The sequence below is a fragment of the Sarcophilus harrisii genome, chromosome 2, assembly GCF_902635505.1.
Source record: "Sarcophilus harrisii chromosome 2, mSarHar1.11, whole genome shotgun sequence".
NCBI lineage: Eukaryota > Metazoa > Chordata > Mammalia > Dasyuromorphia > Dasyuridae > Sarcophilus > Sarcophilus harrisii.
The window spans coordinates 92,302,539-92,321,668 of record NC_045427.1 but is presented as its reverse complement, the minus strand read 5'-3'; the positions used below and the strand labels follow the sequence as shown (position 1 = coordinate 92,321,668).

General features: G+C 30.3%; 1 protein-coding gene across 24 annotated transcripts in view; it reads left to right on the top strand.

Moving 5' to 3' along the window:
* Nucleotides 1-19,130, top strand: part of NRXN1 (neurexin 1) — a 1,358,646-nt gene that overhangs the window by 128,691 nt on the left and 1,210,825 nt on the right. For 16 of the 24 annotated variants that reach the window (XM_031957192.1, XM_031957187.1, XM_031957185.1 and 13 more), the window contains exons 3-5: nt 10,724-10,741; nt 14,191-14,220; nt 15,006-15,017. The exons of 5 other annotated variants lie outside the window; for them this stretch is intronic. In XM_031957192.1, coding sequence (XP_031813052.1) covers nt 10,724-10,741; nt 14,191-14,220; nt 15,006-15,017 — 60 coding nt within the window. 3 more of the 24 variants (XM_031957181.1, XM_031957172.1, XM_031957197.1) reach the window with 2 other exon arrangements.

Sequence of the window (19,130 nt, the reverse complement as noted above, 5' to 3'; positions counted from 1 at the left end):
ACATAAAAATAAAAGTCAAGGATAATTCCAGGGTTTTCTTTTAAGAAAAAATTTGGACAACTGGAAAGATGGTGATGCTTCTAAAAGAAGTAGCTTTAAAAGGAAAACAAGATGGACCATAGGACATAGTGAAATGTGATTTAGACAGGTTTGTTTGAGCTGAAGAGGAAGAATCTAAGTGACTATTTCCATCAGATAAATGGAAACTAGCTCTCTATAAAACTGCACATGTATGTATGTATGAATATACATGCAAAGAAAGATAATAATTGAATCTGTAACAGTTGATAAGTTTGCCTAAGTATAAAAAAGAGGAGATAACCCAGCACTGAACTTAAGGAGGATTCTGTGCTTCAAAATTGAGAGATGGTTCTCTAAAATATTTCTGAGAAAGACACATCATAAGATATTGAAGGAGAAAGAGTAGAAAATTATTATGGAAACCAAAAAAGAGGGAATATTTAAAAAGAAAGAAAATTTACAGTGACAAAACTGAAGAGTGAAGTCATTTTGCAAATAGATTATAGATCAAGAAAATGCTATTTGATTTAGCAGCATTAAAAGGTCATTACTAACCTGTAAGAAATCACATGGTCATATTAGTAGCCAAAGGGAAAAAGGTTGAGAACTGGGTAGGAGGAGAGAAAGGGAAGAGAATGAGTATGGATTTTTTACCTAAGGGTTCAGCTGTAGAGAGCTAAAAAAAAGAGAAGAAATATAGGTTAATAGCTTTAAGAGATGTGGAAATAAAGCGAGGCATCTCAAGGCATCTCGAGGTCCTTCATTTAATTTTCAGTACTATATTTTCCTTAGTGATGAGTCTCAGTTTTCTTTTTAGCAACTACCTTTCTAAACAATTAGGAATCAATAAAAATGACAATTATTGAAACTTAAAAATCAGGAGCCTTAAATTATCCCAAAATAATACTATGTTTACTGCATGTATGTATTCTGAATACAGGTAGCTCACTAAAGAGACTACACAATTCCCCTATATTCTCTCATTTTTATAACCAGAATTCCCCTATGTTCTCTCATTTTTATCACCAGAATTCCCCTATATTCTCTCATTTTTATAACCTTGATCAAATGACTTCTTGTCTTTACCAAACTTTGTTTTCTTGTTCATGTAGTACTGATGAAAGTCCTTTTTTTTTTAAATCCTGAAAATATTCTGGTTTTGACACCATCCAGAAAATTCATGGAAAACAATCCTGCAATTTATCAGCACCTCTATTGCCTCCTTTTTCTTCTTTGGAACTTTGTGAGTTGACTTGAATTATTGCCCCTTATTATACTATTATGTTATAGTTTTACACCAAATTAACCCTTTGACTTTTAATAAGGAATTTTATTATTTTTCAGGCCATCTTCTATTATAATTTATTTTAGCTGTCTCTACACCCAAAACACTCAAACTTCCCCTTACTTCCCAAATTCCCTTAATGCCAGAAACACTTTTTTTTTATTTTCCAGTATATTTGTTGTGCATAAGAACAAGTGCCAGAAGGACAGAAATTCTCCCATAGCTTGACACAGTGCTGTGTCATATGAGATACATAGGATTATAGATTCAGAACCAGAACTGAGATGTCATTTAGTTCAAATATTCCTTTTTGAAATGAGAAAATAGAGATCTCAAGAAATGAAATGGCTTAGCTGAGGTGCCACAGATATTAAGTGAAAAATCTGGATTGTTTATTCAAGTTCTCTATCCTCAAAACAGTTCTCTTTTCATTGCTTAGTAAACACTTGTTTAATTGAATTATATCCTTGTCCTTTTGGGGTAAAAGAAATATTTGTATGAATGCTTAATTTAGCATTTGAGTTTATTTCACTGGGATCCCAAATGACATTCTCCACTCTTTATTCATACATTCTTGAAGGCAGTTTTTGGATATTCTAATAAGAGAAACAATTGATTATCAGTAATGTGGTACCATAAAAGTTTACTTTTAAAAAATAGAATGTTAGATTAATAGTAGATTGCATGGTTCGATTAATGTCAACACTGTAAATGGAAAATCTAGCCATCAAAGTTTGTGTGTGTGTGTGTGTGTGTGTGTGTGTGTGTGTGTGTGTACTATGAACCTCATCTAAAGAAACATTGCATTAAGGGATGAGGATGTTTCTCTTTAATTGGGACTTAAAAATAATGTATTTTTCATACAGTTTTACAGACATTAAAAACCATGTTGTGATGCTTGTTATATGTATATAGGTGTGTGCTAAATCTCAATTGATCTTCACTACAAGATTTTGAAGTATGTATGTAGTCATTATTATTATTATTATATTTTATATATGAGAAAATTGTATCTTTTAAGAGTTATGGGGTTTTGACCATATAGTAAAGGTTTTCTGAAACAATTTAATTTGTTGGTTCTGTAAGTTTCACTAAATCACAGTTCACTTATTAATTTCCACTAGATAAAATAGATGTTAATAAAGACAAAAAAACAAGATTTTTGCCATATCTAAATTTCAAATTGAAATATTCATTTAGGCAAATAAAAAGTATATGATAAATTTTAAATTTGCAATTACCAACTATTTATTTTCCTAAGAAAATACTTATTTGAATTGAGCCTTCCAAAGGAAAGAACACATTTTGATGATGATTGAAACATAATATTTTGGAATTCCTGCATGCAACTTTTTGCAGTTATATTTTGTGAAACTTTTATGTTAGATTTTGTTTCATTATACATTAAAGATGAAATCAAGGGAATTTAAAAGATGTTTTTTTTATTTGCCAATAGTAGTAACAACTGATTTTTATGTGATTTACAGATGAGGGAACTGAAGTTCTGACTTTTAGGGATTCCGAGACTCATAATTCTACAACTAATTAAGACCCAAAGATAGGATCTGCAAATATATTAATAGGAATAATTACAGTGATTGCACCTGTGATTTTATTGGAATAGGATATTCCTACTGAGGAAATTCCCTATTAGAGTTTAAAGTGTCACCAGCATTGCTAACTTCTCTCACATAAAATATTCTCAACATGCCTCAAGATTTCATGGAAACTATATGTGGGGAATTCTCGAATAGCTACATTCTAATACTCATTATTTCCTTATCACTCATCTTATCATTCTGTGAATATCCCACTGTTTTCTAATTACTTGTTCTGAATGTGTTTCCCTAAGATTTTTAGAAACCTTAGTCGTGGGCTGCAATTTAAAACATAGTTCTTATCTCTTTTTCTCCCCTGCTTCTTCCTGTCACAAAACAATAATAAAAAGTAGGTTAAAACATGAGCTATTTAAGATCTAAAAACAAGGAAAAACTTCAATGGATTATACTTTAGGATAATCAAATTTAAGAAAAATGGTAATATTAATTTCTATTTTAGTTATAAAAATGTATAATATAAATTAATTTAATATAAATAATATACAACATATAGTTAATATAATACAAATAATATAATGGTTAATATAAATAACATGATAATACTTCCATTGAATTTTTAGGTATGCTAATTCTAGAAGGGGGAAAAACAGTCCATTTGTTAGTTGAACATAATGGCCTAAATAGGTTAAATTTCAAATAATGAAATTTTGACTACAACTTATAATATTTTGGAACTTTAAAACTTGGAAAAGACACTTCTTTTCTTCTTATGAGCCCTTAATATCAATATTGAAAATAACTGAAAAAGTTTATGAATTATTATCCTTAATTCCAGTTTTTCTTGACTTTTAAAAATATTCAACATGAGATTCAAAATATTTATCAAGATAGTTTTCTGTTTTAGAATGTTTCAATGTATTTTATGGAACTTTATAGTTAAATAACTTTCATATTATAAAGAATGTAACATGATTTAAATTTTGTATAAAATTTTTTAGAAACAAACAGAAAAACAAATTGTCAACACTGCTAAACATTAATATAATTCTAAGACATATTATGTTGCAAAGAGCACTCAGATTCAAAGTAAGTATGGAAAAAAAACATATTTTGTAAAATTAAATCAAATTTGTGATGGGTATTCAAATTATGCTTAATTTTAGGCCAGTGCCAAATTGTAATTTATGTAACAACTATGTAATTTATATAATTTTTATTTTAATTGAATAAGCACTAGCTATACCACTTTGCTCTGTTTTCTTTTTTTCTCTTTTTTTGCATTAAAAACACAAAAAAAGTGTTGATATTTTTTCTTACATACCACAAAGTAAGAGAGATATGATAAAGTATATTATAGAGGTAGCATGTTAAAATTGTTCTTTAACGAGTTGTTTTTTTTAAAAAAATGATGATTTATAATAAATCTCTGTTTATCCTGCTTTAATCTGGTAAAAGAAATCTCTCCTTTTTAGCTATCAATGACCTTCAAACAGGTTTTTTTTTTCCTCCTCCCTTGAGGGAAGAGCCCATAATTCATAATGAGATGTTTTCTTAAGATCATATGTAGAATACATACTGGTCATTTAAACATCAAGAGATCAAGCCCTAAGAGCCAAATAATTACGAATGCCTTGTAAGAATCATGGGCAGCACTCTATACCAAGAGAGATATCCCCAATTGATTTATCCTTGGTTATTTGTTCCCTACTAAACTTCCAGTTCTGATTTTGCAGCAATGGAGTAAACTCATTCCTTTTGGGGGATCCATAAAAGTTCATATGATCTAGATGATAATTTTTGTAGTAATAGTCTTCTTTATATATGTTTTTAAACTGGGGGCGTTTAAACTTTTTTCATATTAAACGGTGTCATTTTGCAGAAATCATAATCTCAATGCTGTTATAGATTTAGTGCTAGAAAGAAACTTCTGGATTCGCACATTTTATAGAGGAATAAATTGACACCCAGAAAAATGAAGTGATTAGCTTAAGAGCATACATATTGCCTGCCAACGTCAGGATTCAAAGCCAGGTCCTTTGATCATGCTATCTAGGGTTTTTTTTATTATTCTATTTGATGGTTTTTGTAGTTTTTTTTTTAATATTTCCTTCAATTGTCTCTGACATCTATATGGATGTTCCCACCAGCATAAATTCCAATTTTAGTTTACCATAAGAAGCAATTTTATAAACTTCTGTTAAAAACAAAATAAACAAAATTCATTTCCTAGTTACCAGTCTTATGCAATCCAAAATTATTGGTTGTTTTCTAAAAAGAAAAATGTCTTCTACCATAGACCATATTTGAAGTAAATTCAGTTTTGAAATAACTTCCAAAAAAGTCATCATTTCATTCATAGTATGCTTTACTTGTGTAGCCTTCAAAAGGCCCTTATCTATTACTTCCATGACATTTTATCAAAAAAAATTTCAAATCAAAAGCTATAGATATTTATATGATTTTACTTCTTTGTAAAGATTCAACTAATTTAACTGGACCAGCTCTAAGGAACTGAAACAAACTTAATTTTTGTAAATTGATGATATTATTGAGTAAAAGTCATATATTAGCAATCAATCATTATACATCTATTAAAATCATATCAGCACCAGGCAGTGTGATAATTTCTATGTAAAAAAAATCAAAAGGACATCCTTTCAAGAAACTTACATTCTTATGGGGGAAATAGCATATTATCAACAAAATATGGTAAATACAGTATAGAATGAAAGCTTTTTTTCCTAGTAAAGTTATTCCCTAGTGATGGCCCTTTTAAAATGTGTTTATTCTTTAACCCAGTGTGTGTAATATTTGATTAAGTATACTATTGAGTCTTCTAGATGATAATTATTTACTTGAAGTAGTTAATGGAACTTGTACAACATCAAGGGAACAGGTTAAGCACCAAGAAAATATACCTTGTTATCAGACTGTCACTTGAAAATTAACAATTAAAAATTTTGGATCTGAATACCATAAAGCAGTTAGTTAGATTAAGATTAAGGTATGAATATAGACAGAGACATATACACGTACACTCATAAATGTATATATATATATATATATATGTAATTATGCACAACCATTCACACATGTACACAGGGAGCTAATTAACACCTTAAATAGAGTACCAGACATGTATTAAAGAAATTTTGAGTTCAAATATGACCTCAAACATTTAATATGACCCAGACAACTCAGATAATCTCTGCGTACTTCAAACACAAGATATTTTCCCGTGGGCACATCAATTAACTTCTCTCTGTACAGATCTTTGAAAACAAAATAATATGAAAAGGAAAAGAATGTTAATAAATAGAGGGATGAGGAAAGGTTTCCCTAAGAATGTATTATGAAACCTGATATTTGAAAGAAGGTAGAGCTGATCAAAGATGAAGATAAGGAAGGAATGTATTCCAGAAATAAAAGATAATGGATAAAGATAATAGACGTGGTAGATGAAAATAATACTTTTACTAAATTACCTTTAGAAAAGTCCTGTTTTTTTTTCTATCTTCCTCTTACTAAATAATTTAAAATGCAATATACATGTCCTAAATTATGTCTCAATTTGCATATTGGAATTATTGGTCCACTGTTAATTGCCATTTACCTATTTTCCAACCTTATTATTATCCTCACCATAGATTTGAGTTTGGATAGGACCTTAGAAGTTCTTTTCTTGCCCAGGTTAACAGAAAAGGAAATGACACTTAAATAGTCCCATTTTAGAAAAAGAAATTAAGCAAGTGATTAATGAACTCCCTAAGAAAAAATCTCCAGGCCTAGATGGATTCACAAGTGAATTCTACCAAACATTTAAAGAACAATTAATTCCAATACTGTAAACTATTTGAAAAATAGGTAAAGAAGGAGTACTGCCAAATTCCTTCTATAACACAAATATGGCACTGATAACCTACACTAGAAAGAACCAAAACAGAAAGAAAATTGCAGACCAATCTCCCTAGTGAATAGTGAATCAAAAATTTGAAATAAAATATTAGCAGAGATTATAACAACTTATCAGAAGGATAATACACAATAACTAAGTAGGATTTATACCAGGAATTCAGGGCTGGTTCAATATCAGAAAACTACTAAAATAATTGACTATATTAATAGAAAAAACAACAGAAATCATATAATAATCTCAAACATACAGTAAAAGCTTTTGACAAAGTACAGCACTCATTTCTATTAAAAACACTAGAAAGCATAGGGGAAGCTTTCCCTAAAATAGTAAGCAGTATATCCATCTAAAGCCTACAGTAAGCATTATTTGTAATGGAGGAAAGCTGGATACTTTTTCAATAAAATCAGAGCTGAAATAAGGATGTCCGTTATCACCACTATTATTCAACATTGTACTAGAAATGTTGGCTTTAGCAATAAGAAAATAAAAAGAAATTAAAGGAATTCGAATAGACAATAAGGAAATAAAACTATCATTTTGCAGATTATTTGATGATATACTTAGAGAATCCTGGAAAATCATAGAAAAACCTGCTGGAAACAATTCACAGCTTTAGCAAAGTTGCAGGCTATAAAATAAACCTCTACAAATCATCAGCATTTCTATGTATTACTGACAAAACCCATCAACAAAGATAGAAAGAGAAATTCCATTTAAAATTACTATAGACAAAATAAAATACTTGGGGGTCTACTTGCCAAGACAAACTCAAGAACTATATGAACACAATTATAAAGCTGTTCTCACACAAATAAAACTAAGATTTAAACTATTGGGAAAATATCAATTGTTCATGGCTAGACCGAGCTAATATAATAAAAATGACAATTCTTTCTAAAAAAATGTCATCTTTTCCAATACCTACATTTTGCCAATGAGGAAATTTTAAATAATTGAAATTTATTGTTATCTAAGGTCATAAAAATCATACATAGAGTCAGAATTTGAATTCAGCTTTCCACCAGATATCTGACCTTTCAATGCACTGTGATCTGACCTCAAATTGTCATGAATATCCTATTATGATGCTCAATACATGGAGAAGACATCCTTGCCAAAGACTAAGATAGCATAAGCTTCAGCACAAAGACTTAATGTTACAAAGACTTAAACTATGGTCCTGATAATGCCTAACTATGTATGACCCCTATTATACCACCCAAAAAGAAATTGATTCTTTGGTCATGGCAATCTTATTGTTGAAAAGTGCCAAGTACATCACAGTTGATCATCATACCATCTTGTTTCTGTGCACAATGTTCTCTTGACTGTACTCATTTCATTCACTTAGCATCAGTTCATGTAAATCTCTCCAGGTCTTTCTGAAATCATCCTGCTAATCATTTCTTATAAACAATAATATTCCATTCCATTCATATACCATAACTTATTTAGCCATTCCCCACTGATGGGCATCCACACAGTTTCTAGTTTCTTGCCACTACAAAAAAAGGCTACTGCAAACACTTTTGCACATGTGAATCCTTTTCCCTTCTTTATGATCTCTTTATGATACAGATCTAGTAGAGACACTACTGGATCAAAAGATTATGAACAGCTTCATAGCCCTTTGGGCATAGTTTCAAATCATTTTCCATAATGGTTGGATCAGTTCACAACTCCACCAACAATGTACTAGTGTCACAGTTTTCCCACATCCCCTCCAACATTTATCATTATCGTTGTGACTGTCATCTCAGTCAATCTGAGAGCTGTGTAGTAATCACTGATTTCTTATTCACTTAAACTAAATGTTCCAATAGATCGGAAATTCAATCTGATATTGTTTTCTCATTCCTTTTCTGTTCTATATATTCACAGCTTTTTTCTTTGTTTAGTGACTTTGAGTTTAGAACCTTAATTCTGACTTTATTTTATCTTGTTAAAAATAATTGGTTAGTGATTTAAGGAAATGCTATGACTGCAGTGGGCATAAAATACTCAATCAAAAAATAAATGCATTATATGCTGCTTTAGTCTCTTTTTTTCTCTGTATCAAGCAATAAACAAAAATATCAAAGCTTTGTCTAAAATACCAAAATGCAAATTTAAAAGTTAAAAATTTAGCTTGTTTCCTTGATGTTTTGTTTGTAAAAAAAAAAAAAACATTTTAAAACTAATTTTAATCTATCTGAGTTGTGTAAACTTTATTGATAATTCCTATCAACTCCTATTATCTAAAATTGATCAACAACTTAGTAGATTGTTGACCTTTTGTTTTCCAACTAATATATATAATTTTTCCATATAATGGTTCCTACCTTTATTAGGGGCTGATAATAACAGTTTGGTGATGATGTGAGGTAATGGAAAATGTTAGATTTGAAATCCTGGATTTTGGTTTCAGTCCTGGCTCTGCCACTTACCACTGATGTGTTAGGCAAATCATGTAGCTTTCCTTTACATCAGTTTTTTGATTTATAAAGTGGGAAGGTTGGATTAGTTGACCTCTGAGATTCTTTTGAGCCTTAAATATATTCAATCCAAGACAGAGTTTCTAATATCTACACTCAAATTAATGGTTGAATTTTAAATATGAAGCTTCAAAATAAAAAAAATTGAATAAATAATCTAAAATTTGAGGGTAAAAGTGTCAGCATTGACAAAGCCTACTAATTTTCTAATTATGGATTAGTATTTTTGAAATCTAAACTAAGAGAAACCTGATTTTTTAAAAAAAAATCAGTCATCACCAAAAGAATTTTATTCAGACATACAATTTTAATCTTGAAGAAAATTTAGATAGAAGTTTATAGATCATCTAATCCTCTAATTTTTACAAAAAGGTGGATTAAAAAGATTTCCTACCAAATTCTTCCTTTTCTCCTCCTATCCAGGTCTATTTTCTCCAAAAACTTTTAGTTCTCCAACATGTATAGAATTACATAGACTAACACATGTCTTCCTTTTCATTTAATATGGAAAGTGTATATAAAATGATGAAAAATACCTCTAAAATTCTATGGAGATTTTATAATCTTATCTTGATTGACTATTATAGTAATAACCCCTTTCTTGAAGAATGCATACATGTAGATACTTAACACTGACTAACTTGGGTCAGTTGGACAGCTTCCTAATGCCTATAACCTAAAACAAGATGTAATTATGTTAATTGGGAATTAGGAATCCATACCTTGAATGTGATTCATTTCAACAACTTTATATCAGTTACCTATTATTACAAAGCATTTTGCTAGACATAACAGAGAATATAAAAATGAATCTGTTTCTCCCTTCAAAGAGTTTACAATTTTGATATAATATGTAAAAAACTATAAAAATATAAAAACAATGTCCACAAATAAATTATAGATTATAGAGACTTTACTTTTATTTTTTATTTTTAAAAAATCCAATTTTAAGTTATTAGAAATGCTAATTATCCATAGCAAAAAAGGAGTATTATTTACATTTTTATGATTATAAATATTAATAAAATTTGATTGTGAATTATTGTGAAATGGGTAATTTACATATGAAATCCATAGACAGGTTTCAGTCCTGTACTGGAATAAAATTATTTAATTCTCAACCCAAAGCAAAACTTTTAGCTATATATAAAGGAAACCATACTCATAACAAATGAGAATAATCAAATTTGTTTCATGCAGAACAATAGTATAGAGGACTTTTTAAATATCTTTGCTCTAGAATTTTCTTTAATTTTCTTTTCCACTCCCTGTGAATTTTGTTAGTGAATGGGGACATTGCTTTTCCCTCTTCTTGATCAAGTTTTCCCCTCTGAATGGTAGTAATGGAGCACCTGCATGTTGTATCTGATGCCTTGCATGATGAAGACATGCAATGGCAAGTTCCAGTCTGCATGCTGCTTAATGAATTTTTTTTCCTTTTCTCTCCTTCCTTGTTATGTGCTTTCAGAAGACAACTATGTGGAAGGTGGGTACTTTCTACCTTATTTTCTAAGCTATCCATTTTATTTTTTTAATTTATTTTAGTTTTAAAATGGTACACCTAGAATTAAAAACGGTAAGTTGAACATTTTTTAGAAAATTTGATTCATTGACCAAGTACCACTTTTTATACAGAACACTTCTTTCCTCTCATTTCAGATGCATTACATTCTGGCCTTACTACTTCCTAACCTCTACTGCTAAGATTCTATGTTTAGTAGAATTAATTATCATGTAAAAACCTGACACACTGACTGTCATGTTCTGTATGGAAAAAATGGTACAAAGTATTTCTTAAGTTTTTAGGAGAAAGTAACTCTTGCATCCACACACATAATGCATGATCCATTAATTATTTTTATATGTCCAAGACACATTCTTTTGTTTCTGTTTGGAATATCAAGCATTCTATCATTTGGGATCCAATGATTTAGAATTAAATCATTTGGTTTATAAAATACCACAGCATAAGATGGAGAATGATAAGGGAACCATATCTAGATTTCAAAACAACCAGTGGGCCAATGGACATTAAAGCCTATTGCACAGAGACCTGAATGTTGGTAAGTAAAATTGTAAAATTTTTGTGTTACATTATATACACCTCTAAAGTATTACTTGTTACAAATCTATTGTCATGAGAATCTGTCAGTTTTTCTATTGCATATCATAATTTTAGGGAATTGGACTTTTGTAAGGTATTCTTTGGTTGAAACATTTGGATGCAAATGCCAGTCTCCCCACATTCCCCGCCATCACCTTAACTTTGAATTTACTAAAATTTGGTCCAAGTGCCTTCAAATAAGTATCAAAATATCCTAATGTAAATAATAAACCTGGAAAGAAAATCATGGGTGGCCATAAAACTGTATATTGAAGGATCCCTTAGTTACACATTGGAATGAATATATTATCTTTGACATACACAATGTAGCAAAATACATTATATTGCACAGTTATTCAAAGTATTGTTAAATAATAGAAATTGACATGCATTTTCTTTTCCATGTAGCATAACAACCTCTTGAGAAAAACAAGGCTTTCTGTCATTTAAATTTCTAGGTTTAGATGTTAGGTATTAACTAATTAAATGATAATACTTATTAGAGGCTTATAATATAGTTCCAAATCATATTTATAGCTCTTATACATCATACCATGATTACTGAGCTACTGAAAATTGCTACTGTGTCACTTAATATGTAACAAACAATTAAAAATTGACAACTTTCCTGAAACTAACTCTAGCTATGACTTCCATTTTTCTTTAGAACTACTGTTGGATTCTTTCTTGTACAGGACCCTGCATTTATGATATGTTTTAAATATAATAAGTTTTCCACTTTGTTGGTTAATTGAGCACAAAAGTGGCCAAAAGAAGCTATCAGCAAGGATTTATTAAGTGCTTATCATGTATCTGGTGGTGAACTAAAAGCAGGGGAAAACTGTCCTGTGCAATTCTTCTTGGTTGCTTAATAATTTATACAATATGCTCCAAAAATTGTCAACCTAAACTTAGGAATGTATTTTCCATTAAGTTAGGTACAAACATTCATTTAAAAAAAAGTTTTGATGATTTTTCCAATATTGGCTTACTACACAATTGTGTTAAGTATAATTATTTCAAGCACCTTTTCCACTTATCTATAATTTAAGATTTTCTTTAATTTTATCTCTGAATAATATATCTTTCTATGTCTATTACACTAACTACAAGTAATAGCCATTTTTATGTTAGATTTTAGGAAGTCAGGGCTGAAGATGATATGATTTGGCCCACTAAATAAAATATATGTAAATTTTATAAATAAGTTCTATTATCCAAAAATTAAAATGATATCAATGAACATGGAATTTAAAAAGTAAAATGTAAGTTAATAAAATGCAGTTTATCAGATCAGACAGTATTCTAAAATTATGATTCCTGACCATCACTATTGGCCACAATGGTAGCTGCACTGTTTTACTTCCATGTATAAAGAAGCTGGACACATCAGCATATAATCTTTTTAATCTTCTTCATTTTCTCCTTTGTCATAAAATACAACAAAATTACAATGAATCTGTTCTGTTTCAGGAGGCATTAAGTTGTTTTATTATATCATTTGCATATTGTTACATACATAATGATTATATTACACTTTTTTTTTTTGCTTACAGTGCAATGTATATCAGTACAATTTTGTAAAAATGCCACTGTTTCTTTTATTATCAACACAAATAGTTGGTACAATTCCTATAAATCAAAACTACTGATATCTATATATCATTAAAAATATGGTACAAATACAACAGATGAGTCTATCAAGTAGTCATTTAGACAAGCGAAATTTAGCTTCCTGAAATTCACAAAATTTCCAAAAATAAAAAAGGATTGATAATTAGTCTTCTTTAAAGAATTTGAGAATTATATCTTTTAATTAAAATCAAAATGTATCATTGGATGGGTTTTTTTGGAATGATTTGGGACAAATGAAAGTAAGGGGGAAATGCTATTACATTAAGGGCTCTCCAATGACCATAAGCAACCATTCAATTTAAACTTCCTCAATACAAGGCCAATTATTTTAAGGCTAATTTAAATTTTAAATATGAGTAGTTAGAAACTATTCAGATATAAAGATGGAACTTATTGGTATTTTCAAAAATATGTATTAACTTTGTTTGTTGAAATTATATCTTCTGGTCTCTGCATTTTATTTGCTTTATAAACATTTAAAGTTCAAATGAAATAAAATTCTAAATAGTTCCTCACTATTATACCTGATACATTTTGTTTAGGCTGGCTGAAAATTGATCTAGTGGTTCTCCAAAGCATGTCCTCATAAGAAAATTGAATTTGCATTGCATGTTTAGTACCTTTTCAGTATTAGAATAAATAAATGTACTTGTGTCAGATAAGTAAGGAAACCTCCCTTGCATTATCATTTCAATGTGACTAAGAATTTGTTCATTTAATTATAGAACTGCTCATTTTTGATGAGGGGAAAAAGATCAGACCCAGCCCATATTTCAGATTACATTCCTTTGGGTTTTATCATTTTAAACTAAAGTTTAATCAGAGAAAAATGGCTAGCCCTAATGGGGCAGTATTCAATAAAAACAGACTCAACCAAGTGCGCAAAGAAGAAAAGGAATGTTAAGGGATTGATTGGACTCAAAATCATTCTCTTAATGCATTTCCTTGTTCCAAATAATACATAGAAACAATTCATGGTGGTGCATCTGCCAATGTTTTGAGTTGTGGTTCTCTAATTCTCAGCTCCAAAGCATTCCAAATTATACTTGAAGGAATGCTTTTTGATTTGCCTTTGTGATACAGACATATCTCATAGGAAACAAGATGTCTGTCACTGAACATTTTTGTCACTGTGACAACCTCGTCTTCCCATGCTCCCTTGTTCATTGCTGACTGTGCTCTTGTTTTCCTTCAAGGTCTGGCGCACCTGATGATGGGCGACCAAGGTATGGGCTCTGTTCCTTTTCCACTCTGCTTTCATTGTTTCTTCTTATTCTGTAGCTGCTTTGAATCCATCACTGCAAAATGATGGGCAAATGCTTGCAAATTCTCTGGCTGCTAATTAAATACATTATTTCAGTCACATCTTGTGTTTTTTTTGTGTTTTTTTTTTTTGCTTCTCTCCTTTTTTCCCCTCTCCCTCCCACTGTTAGCCCCGTAAGTTTCCATTTCCCTTTGTTCCTTGCAATATAATAACTGCAAAGAAATGAAATATGAAAAATATGATTGAGATAGTCCATAAATGCATATGTGAATAAAGCTGTAAGTAATGATATTAAAGATATTTGAGAGCTTTTCCTAATTACCATGTGAAAATAGATATCCATTGTATTCTATTGGAGCCATTGGTATTAATGCATGGCTGGTTGAGAATATGCAGATAGCATCTGTTCCTGGTTACTGGAATGCTGATAGTGTAGTTTTTCCATCAGAGAATCAATGATTTTCCTGTTCTTCAATCACCCTATATCTCTCATCTGTGTCATCCTTTTAAAGTAAGCATGGGGACACCCAGGTTTCTCTGCATGTATATGTCTAAAGGAAATGAACAAAATTTTCCCTGTGACACTGTGTGCATCTCCATTGTCTTCAAACACTTATTTATACTTTCTTGTCTCTTTTAATTTTCAGATATTAGTGCATTTACATAATTCTTATTGTTGTTTCTCTCTTCTATATTCTCTTTGTCTGGAAATCCTTTCTTCATGGAACCATTTCATCAAATCCATAGGTAAAAGTAAAGGTATTACATTATTTTCTTTCTTTTTATTGTCATCTGTATAATTTAGAATATGTGTAATCAATGCAAATGTATATAGTCCTTTTAGCACTGGTAATATGCCCTGTGAGGTAGGTATATTTGTGCTTTATTATTTCATAAATGTAAGGTAAGGAACAAACATCTATCAAAATATTTCACATCTGTTCTGAGTTTTAGTGGGGTTTTGTTGTTATTGTTTAGTTTGGCTTTGTTTTTTAAAATGTACAAATAAGGTGGTGACATTATCTGAAGCTGACATAACACACATGTACAAGATTCAGCCACAATTTCAGGTATGCGTTTTCTGTTATCTATTTATAAAAACTCAAATACTCAGTATAGCCAGCATAAGCATGTCATGTTCAAAGAATACAGCTGTGGAGAACATCTGTCCAAGTCATTCTGCATCTGGATGTAAGTGAAAGCATGTATAGCACTGACTTTAAGTGGTCTCTGCTTCAGTCCCACCCTTTTTTGTCTATGAGGTTTCCCTCATTCACATTAGTTTCATATTTATTTCAAAGAACAGTCAGTATAAGAAACAGAGGAGAAGGAGGAGGAGGAGATCAGACAGCAAAAAAAGTATGATTTTTCTTTTGTATTTATTGTTGGTATAAGCACCAATCACCCAGGTATACTTCACTGCATCCTTTGGTAAGTCTTTATGTGTACTTTTGGAGAGTATTGGCATAAAACTGCTGAATATTTTTATTTTTTAAAAGCATGTGGTTTTATATGTCATTTAGTAAATGTAGTGATTATTCATATATTTACATTAAGAAAGAGAACATGTGGAATGTAGCACTGTTAGATCATGTGCAACTAAAACAAATGTCTTAAAGAGATTTTTTTGTTTTGGGTTTATTTTTTTTTAAGTAATGATGTAAAAACTCTGCCTTAATGATTATAGCCTTGGTATTCAATCTTTTAGGATTTTTTTTCTTAAAGGAAATAGGTTTTCAATTTTTTTAAATCTTAACACTGTAAATCTTATGAAAACACCCAGTTGGGAATCATTATATATATGCCACCTCAAAATGAAGCGTGCCTCTTGAAATCAGACCTGAAAACTGCAATATATAAAATATCTGACATTAAGGGCTGAAATGTGAAAATTCAACTTGACAGAATAATATTGTATTAAGTGCTACATACCAATAAAAAGAGACCCTGCCTGCATTTTTATAGTTTGTGTTTTGGTCAACTCTATTCTAGTGTAATTTAATTTGGGCAAAACTGTTGAAAGTCAACAAAATTACCTTAATTTATTTGTCATGCTCTACTAATGGTGCAGCCTTTGATCAGGAGATGTCACTTATTTAATATTTTAGAAGTTCTATTTTTCATGTACAATGCTTTCTAAAAAACTTTGTTTTATGTGTGAATCACATCATACTGCTGTCTTTGAAGTGAATCTTTTTTGAAATATTCCCTGGCAAAATATTTGAATGGTATGTGTATTTAAACACTGAGAAATTTTATTTTATATTGTATTTATATTATTTGGTTGTGTGATTTTCCCCAAGGAATATATGCTCATAAATTATATTGCATATGTGCATCTTTATCTCTATGTCTGCATACATATATAGACATATAGATACATACACATAAATCTTGGAAGAAAATTAAGAAGTTTAAAATAATTTCTAAGTTATCTTATTTTAAAAAATCATTTTATAAAACAGTTGATCTACTCACCTAATAGGCAATCTAATGGAAATTTAGCATCTGTAGCATTTTACCTTTTAATTATATGATCAATTGTGTTCTGCTTTTATCATTTCAGTTGTGTATTTATTGATCTTATTTATTGATCTTATTTACATGGCCATGACAATCATCAAAAAAGTCATTTTCACTACATCTATTGTAAGAAACTGTTTAGTAGAATGGATGATATACTGGAAGACAAAAATGGATATAATGGATGAGAGAATACCAGACTCTTTTCATGCTTCTTACTTTGAGAAGAGTCCTTTTGGAGTTGGTATGAATTGTGAAATAAATTATATTATGTGAGATGGGGTTATGAATTTTTTAATCAATCTCATGTTTATTAAAATAAAACACTGCACCATAATCCCAACATTCATCCATTTATAAATTCAGTACAATGATTTTAGTGCTTCTTCTTTGAGAAATGCTCTGGTATTCCCATGGGGAAATATAAAGATGAATATGGCATTATTCTTTCCTTCATGCTACTTTCAGTCAACTACAAAGGCATGTGGACAATCCCCTGTATTATAAGTATATATATGATAAATTCCGTGTAAAAAATAAAAAAAAACTATGAGAATCCTAAGGAGAGGCAGGTCATATAAATTGATGTTCCTCTTTGAAGATTCCCTCTGCTTTGCATTGTAGGTATGTTTTGGATCTGTTATTAACTATGAGTAAAGTGAAAATAGTAGTACATGAAGCTGTAACTATGAGAATCAGTTGATGCATAGTAACAGTGGAAGCCTTAGATTATCTCTGTATTTATCTTCTGTTTTTCTTTCTATTTCCCCTGTACCATTAGCAAAACTAGCTAGCAGTATGGGCCATCTGGAGAATATTTGAGTATTTAAGGAGGTTACTGTTGATTTTAGTCTAGAGACAGTGGTGATTCTAAAAATCAAAATAAAGCAAGAAAATAGTATTTTTTGTATCATCATTATCATTCTCATTCTCATTTCCATCATCATCAACATCATCATCCCAGTTTTTTTTTCTTAATCTTTGAAGGTTTCAGGGGTGAAAATTCGTATTTCAGGATTATATATCTCCTACTAAAATTTATGATTATCATAACCAACCCTGTTAGATACTGGCAGAAACATAATGAATCAACTCTAAGCATCTTCACTTCTGACCCAGTGTTTTCAACTGGTTATTATGTTTCCAAAGCTTCGGGTAAAGCCTCTGGATTTTATTTGTGCTGCTTGTAAGTAAGAATATATCATCCTTTTCTGGATAAGTTTGGAGATGGCTATCACTGAGTTATAACATCCTGTGGAACAACAGAAGAGAAATGTGAACCTAGAGCTATTCTCTACCTCCACAGTCTGTATCTATATGATATCAGTGAGATTTTATTTGTTTCTAAAGGCAAGACATTGATCAGTGATATTTATAGCTTTATGGATAATGAGAATATTGCTAATCAAGGTATTGAAGTCATTGGTTCACTATTGGGTTAGGTATCCTATTTCTCTATCAATCATCTTTCTCTAGCTATTTCTATCTGTCCATCTACCAGTCTTATCATTTATTATCTTATAATATATCCTTATATTATCTGTTTCAACTTGTCTTTTTTTCTCAAATAATTGTTTGATCCTGTAATTTTTAAAGACTTGATTTGATAGATTGTTTAATTAATATGTAATTTTGAGAACAAACAATTTTTTTATAGTTGACCTTTGCTACAATGAATAATAAGGCAGCAAGCAGCCATTATTTTGTCATTTTAGCATAGAGGCTTATATTGCTAGATCTTGATTCTCCCCCCCACTTCCCATATTCCCTTTACTTGATCTCCTAAATCAGAATTCCAGAACTAACCATTCTACTAAATTAATTATGAGAGCTATAAGAGGAAAGGGCTGGGGCATGGAATTAAATTGTAAAAGTCTATACCTGGAAGTTATTATAATGTCCAATTATCTTATTTTATAAATCAGGAAATTGATAACAGGGAGGTTTAGTGATTTTACTGGCCAGGAGAAAGCTATTAAGTTTCAGAACAAGCAACTAATCTCAGCTGTTCTCTGTCCTAGTTGGTGCCAATCCCATTGTGCTACATTGCCTGACTATGGTTCTCAAAGCATGAAAACTCACCAAATTGAGGAAGCATTGAATTGAATATTTCCCTCTTCATCCTTGTTGATCCCTTTTCCTCTTCACTCTCTCAAATTCCTTTCCCAATAATATTATAATTTTTCCTAGTGTCTGACTGCGGTATCCTATCAAAACAACCCTAATATGCCTTTGTAAATTCATAGCAATGAATGAAGAAAATATTATCAATGATCTTTTAATGTATTTAAGTCCTTTCTGGAATTTTTATAATGTATCCTAGTGTCAAAATAGTAAATAGTCATATTG